Source organism: Pteropus vampyrus, unplaced genomic scaffold (genome assembly GCF_000151845.1).
Source record: "Pteropus vampyrus isolate Shadow unplaced genomic scaffold, Pvam_2.0 Scaffold279, whole genome shotgun sequence".
NCBI classification, from domain to species: Eukaryota; Metazoa; Chordata; class Mammalia; order Chiroptera; family Pteropodidae; genus Pteropus; species Pteropus vampyrus.
Window position 1 is genome coordinate 144,320 of NW_011889060.1, and position 6,637 is coordinate 150,956.

The following is a 6,637-nucleotide window of genomic DNA, read 5'->3' on the forward strand; positions in this document are numbered from 1 at the left end:
CATCATAACCCTACAACTTAAAAAAACACGATCACCTTTGATTTCTTGGAGACTGAAAATTGCTGTGAGTTCGAACACATCTAGGCAGTTTAAAGGTGGGTTACCACTCAGCAAAGGGCCCCCCTAAACAGACAGTTCAGATGGAGCCCTACTGCTTACCGACGCTGGGAAGGTGCCGAGACGCTGCGCCGATGGCCACCAGCCTGTAGCCCACTCAGCGCTGGAGGCCCTTTGATTAGAGATTTACCTCTTCACCGTACCAGGTACTCAGGGAGGCGACTCAGCTGAGTGTGTGGCTCTCCTACACGGCACAGCTGCAGAGCGGGATGCGACCTCGGCCACGCGTCTGCGTGTTTACAGCGCTCCTCCTACACCCGCCCATCCACAGGAGCACTGTGGGCTCCCCTTCTGAACGGGTCTATTCAGCAGAGCTGTACCATACGAAGCAATGTTCTAAGGCTGGCAGAGGGACACTGTCTTGAGGTGACGGGGGTAACGTCATCTAATTTAAAATATGGTTTATAGCTGAAGTTTATAGTGAAGGAAATTACAAGGTGAATGCCACAGATTCTGCTTCGCAGTTCCACAAAGGGTAGCATACTCTTCATTGTATATGCTATACCATTTTGGCTTTAGAACTTGATAGTACTTTTTGTTTATTAACTTCTAACTAAAGGTCATAGCTTGGCTTTTATTTTGGCTTTTAAATTTTTCTGACATCATTACTTGCCAGCAAGGCAGCAAGACTTAGGAGAACTTTCAGCTCTAAGCGTTTATGAAAACCTGCATTTACACAGGGGGTTTCTTGGAGGAGGCTACTAAGTTACCTGATCTCTTTTTAAGATTAGCTGAGTGCTGAAGCTACCTCTAGCCCTCTACAACTATTTTTCAGCCCCAAAGTAGATCCCTGGAGTCTTTACATTTGAACCTAGTCCTCAACTCAGAAGTAATCTGATTTCCTTTTCTGTAACCGACTCAATACCACATCTTGTATATTTTTAAGTTTCACAAATGTAAAAAGAGACAAGATAGTAAAGGCAATTGCCTTGAAAATAAAAGAAATAAACCCCATAAACTCCACTCCTGATTATGAAGTCTTTTGTTTAAGATAGACTATTATATCTTAAAAGCCTTCATAATCAGGGATGATGATGAGATCCTAACCATGGCCTACAAAGCTAAGTTTATCATCATATGTGAATCTGTGATCTGCTTAATGTCTTCTTCCCTGGAGTACAAGCTCCACTGCGGGCCGGTAAGGACCCATTTTGCCCATCACCGTGCCTGGTTACCCTGGCGGGCAGTACGTGTTTGCTAGATCAGTAACAACACACCGCACGATAGGCATGTCTAGTTCAGGAATTAATTCATGTGAGTAACATTAATATTTAACGAAAATATACTACGCTTGTGAATTTAAATGCCAAGTACTTTTCTAATCATCAGACCAGAGCATCAAAGAGAATTCAAGATTGTGTCTGTGACACCACCACAAACACCACTTAAAGTTCATCATTTTAAGTTTGTTTACACCTTCTTTACCATCATACAATTACTCTGAGAAGTTTATCTGTCAAACTGTTTTAAATTTGAAGCAAATCTGAATAAATTAAAAATACGAGGCAGAAATCGCAGCAACAGATATGAAAGCGAAAAGCTTACGTCTAATACTTTCATCTGTAGTGCTTTAACCAACATCCTACTATCGAGGTGAGACAGTGAATATTCTGAATTGCGTTAAGCAAATGTTTTTAATGTTTACTACTGAGAAATGAAATATCACACTTTTAAAAATGCACCGATTTTAAGGCAAAACCATGTATTTACTAAGTTACAAAATCATAGAACATTTGAGTTTTTCATCTTTACTGTGGTGACTATACATTTTCTACTACATATATTCTAAAACACATAAGATTCACTATTCCATATTGCCTGAGTTGGTATAAAAATAAATTTAAAAACACTTTTATGGATTAAAAAATGCTGAAGTATACTAAACAACCTTTAAAAAAAAGAAAGGCTTACTGTGATGACTCTGAGAACTCCCCCTCCGTCATTTACTGTCACTTTGTGCAGATTTCTTGACACGAGGCCTTGGAGGTCTTGGCTCTCCCACACGATTGTACCTTCAAAGCTCTTTGTGAAAGATGAAAAGTGAGTCAATTTCTCTATTGTTGACATTTAGGTTTTAAGCTCTTTTAAAAAAAAGACTTTTTTTTTAAGACACGGAGGCTAGAATTTCTATCCCACAGCTCTGCCACAGCATGGTTAACGTTCTGGTGTCCACCCCTCCCCGCTTCCATCTCTCATCTTCACACGCACTGAAAAAGGCAATTACGAAGGGTATACAGATGACAGTTCTGCATGCCGCTGTCATCTCCCACTGTGTCGAAAGCGATTCCTTATGCTACTGCAGCTGTTACAGGCGTTCTTTTTCATGTACGTACACAAGCCCCTGAATGGACGCAGCTTGATTCACTCCAACATTTCCCTACCGTCAGACCACATGTCTACTAAAATCATGGGATTCTGGTGTCAAGATTCCCCCCCAGTAATGTTTTTTTAATTTAAAATTCCCAGAGGTGAAATTACTGAGCCAAGAAGTAGAGGCATTTTGTATGGATTTTGGTACACAGCGCCAAACTGTTTTTCAAAAGCGAATTTTACTATTTTATAGTCATTAGCATTTTATGAAAATGCCAGTTGTGTGCACTGTACTCTTCCCAGTATGGGATATTAGTAAAAGAAATTTAAACTAATTTGTTAAAAAGATTCTTCATTTAATTGTGTTTCCTTAGATTTCTATTGATCTTTATGAATTACACAGTCTCTTCTGGGAATTGCTTTGTCATGCTTCTTTGCCATTTAGCTACTGAATTTTATATTTTTTCTTATTAATCTCTGTGAGCTTTTAGTAGATAATCCTGTATATGTTTTACATGCTAAAAATATTTTTTCAGACTCGTTTGGTTTTTGAAGTTCAAAGGTCCATAAGATTTCTCTTGTCAAACCTGACAAGCTTGTCCTTGGTGATTATTAAATTCTGAGCTTAGGAAGTTCCGTTCCCTTCCCCCAAGGTTTGATATACATTTAAATTCCACCGTCTTCTAATTTCTCTGTGGTCTCCATTTTCAGTATCTGCCCAGCTGGCTCCTCAGTACTGCTCGGGTCAGCTCCACACTGTCTCCCCAGAGATGCGACAGAAGGCAACCAACCCCCAACTTCTCCCCGTCACATCAACCTGTCTTATCTTCTTACACCACTCAGCACTCCCATATTTCCTGTTTACTTCTCTACTGACGAGTCAACTGCTCCCGCCAGGATGCAAACACCATGAGAGCAGGGATCTTGTCTCTTCGGTCAATCACAACATCCCCGGCACCAGAATGGCCTGACACATAAGGAGCCTGACTCAAAAGTATTTATTTAATGTTGAATTCAAAATCAATTAGAATTAACTCTGGTATAGAGCATGCGATAAAAGATACAGCTTTAATATTCTAAAAAATTTTCATGTATAAGAGAGGAGTGCTTAACGTCTCATTTAGCAAGCATTGTTGTAAGGACATGATACAAAACTGAATTTGTCCAATAAGCTAGGCCAGTGGTTTGCAAGCTTTTTTTAAGCAATAAAACTTCTCAACCAAAAGAGATAAAAAACACTGAAATCAGGCAGTCTGTCACTTTATGTTCCGCTAACGTGCCTTAATCTTCGTTACCTGTGACCCTCCTGACCCGCCTGGTGGACCCTCAGAGTAGATCCTGCAGACACAGCTTGTGTCATCGCTTCCTAACCTTCAGAACAGAGCACACGGCAGCTACGTCACAGGGCCGCCTGAGGCGAGCGATGCTGTGTGCAGCGCAGTATCTCTGCTCAGCGTAACACAGCCCCATCGCCGCCGGCGCGAGCACGCAGGTGAACTACTCTTTAAAAGAGTCCATCTCCCTATCTCTGAAATAGGTGCTGATTATTTCTACACATTCCCCGGGTGGCCTTAATTCTCTATTGAATTTGATGCGAAATCTCAATTCTGTAAAAGCAAAAAATATTCTCACCAACAGATTATACACAGAAAAAGAAAAAAAAAGGACCTAAATATACCAAATGTGCTGGGAATAGATGATGACATCACATTCTTTTAACCTTTCTATAGTTTTGTCAAGTTTTCAACAGTGAATATGTATTACTTTCACATATTTTCATACTTTCATAATTGGGGAAAAAAGATTTTTTAAACTAAACAAATACACAACAAAGTAAATTTGGGGCATATTTTCTTTCAGATACGCGCCATTATTTAAACTTTACAGTGTCTATTAGGTACCAGGCTGTGGGCAATGTGCGAAGATTCAAAAAAACGAAGCAGCCCATTTCTTCAAACAATCATAATATACAACAACAGGCTCAGTGATGAAGGAACGTTATCCTGTTTGGAGTCAGCCAGAATTTCAAGTGACTACGGGAGCTGAGCTAAATCTTGAAGGAGTTCGAATCAGGAAAATGGGAGGCGGGCAGATAAAATGACACAGCAAATGGCACGACTTGGACCCGCACTGCATATTCAGGAAAATGTCAAGTGGTTTAAAATCGCTGAAACACACCGCGGGGAAAGGAGGGGTGACACGCAGGCTGCGGTCAGCGCGGGCTGCTACGCCGCGGTCCGTCCTTTACCCAGAAGGCAGCGGGGAGCACGGACGGCTGCAAACGCGAGACGGGCACCATTCCACCTGCAAGTCTGGAAATGTCACTCCAACGACACAATGGCAGGACGACACGGGCAGGGAGGGAAAGTGGCCGTTGGACTATTACGAAAATCCAAGGTGAAAGGAAGCGAGCACCTATCGTTTAGATATTAGGACTGACCTCTGAGAAACCGAAGACACGAATAAATGGAAAGATATGCAGTGCTCGTGGGTAAGAAAGAGCACACAGAAATAACACTCTCTACCAAAATTCCAACGGCATTTTTCACAGAAATACAATTAACGATTCTAAAATTTGTATGGAAACACAAAAGACCCTGAATAGCAAAAGCCATTTTGAGAAAGAATAAAGCTGGAGGCGTCGTGCTTCCTGATTTCAAAGTATTTTACAAGGCTATAGTAATCAAAAAGAGTATGGTACTGGCATAAAACACAATGATTAATGGGACAGAACAGAGAGCCCAGCAATGAACTCATGCTATATGGTCAATTAACTTATGACAAAGGAGGCAAGAATATACAACAGAGACAGGCCAGTCCCTTCATTAAACGGTGGTGGGAAAACTGGACAACCACATACAAAAAAGAATGAAGCCAGAATACTATCTTACGCCACACATAAAAATCAACTCGAAATGGATTGAAGAATTGAACTTAAGATCTGAAACAATAAAACTAGAAGAAAACATAGGCAGTAGGCTCTTTGACGCTGGTCTTGGTAGTGACTTTTTGAATTTGACAGCAAAAGCGAAGGCAACAATTGCAAAAATAAACAAGTGGGACTATATCAAACTAAAAGGCTTCTGCACAGCAAAGGAAACCATCAACCAAATGAAAAGGCGACCTACCAAGTGAGAGAAAATGTCTGCAAATCGTATGTGATAAGGGGTCAATATCCACAATTCATAAAGAACTCATATAACTCAATAGCAAAAAGAACAATCTGATTAAAAAACAGGTAGAGGATCTGAAAAGACATTTTCCAAAGAGGACATACATGTGGCCAACAAGTACATGAAAAAATGCTCCACATCATTAATCATCAGGGAAATGCAAATCGAAATCACAATGAGACATCACCTCACACCTGTTAGAACGGTTATTATCCCAAAAAAAGAAAAAAGAAAAAAGAAAAAAAAGAAGCGTCAGTGAGGATGTGGAGAAAAGAGAACCCTTGGCACTGTTGGTGGGATTGTAAACTGGTGCGGCCACTACGGAAACCAGCGTGGAGCCTCCTCGGAAACTTAAAAATAGCATAAGATCCAGTAATTTTACTTTTGGGTAAATGAAGGCACTAACTCGAAAAGATATATGCACTTCTATATTCACTGCAGCATTATTTACAAGAACAAAGATGTGGAAATAACCTAAGTGTCCACTGATGGGTCCACGGATAAAAAAAAGTTGTGATGTATAAATACAATGGGACATCATTCAGCCATTTATAAAAGGAAATCTTGCTATTTGCTACAGCACACGTGGACCTTGAGGATATTATGCTCAGTGAAATGTCAGACAGAAATAAGATAATTACAGTATGATTACACTTATATGTAAAATCTAAAATTAACAACAAAACCCCCAAACTCACAGACACTGAGAACATATGGGTGTTTGGGTTGCCAGAGACAGAGTGAGGAGAAATGGGTGAAGGGGTCAGAAGGTGCAGACTCCCAGCTGTAAGTCCTGGGGACGTGACGCAGTGTGGTGACTACAGTTAACACTACTTTATTACGTGTTTGAAAGTTGCTAAGTAGCTCTTCAAAGTTCTCATCACGAGAAAAAGAAAATTTATAACTGAGTGGTTACGGATGTTAACCAGACTTACTGTGATCATTTTGCAAAATATAAACACTGAATGATTATCTTGTACACCTGAAACTAACGTTTTGTCAATTATATCACAATAGAAAAAAAGACCGCCTTCTGA

The 6,637-nt window shown here is 40.3% G+C and overlaps 1 protein-coding gene across 1 annotated transcript in view; it reads right to left on the minus strand.

Annotated features, from left to right (window-relative positions):
• Positions 1-6,637, minus strand: part of B3GALNT2 (beta-1,3-N-acetylgalactosaminyltransferase 2) — a 51,936-nt gene that overhangs the window by 11,310 nt on the left and 33,989 nt on the right. The window contains exon 7 of the mRNA XM_023520818.1: positions 2,029-2,139. Coding sequence (XP_023376586.1) covers positions 2,029-2,139 — 111 coding nt within the window. The remainder of the gene's footprint in view (positions 1-2,028; positions 2,140-6,637) is intronic.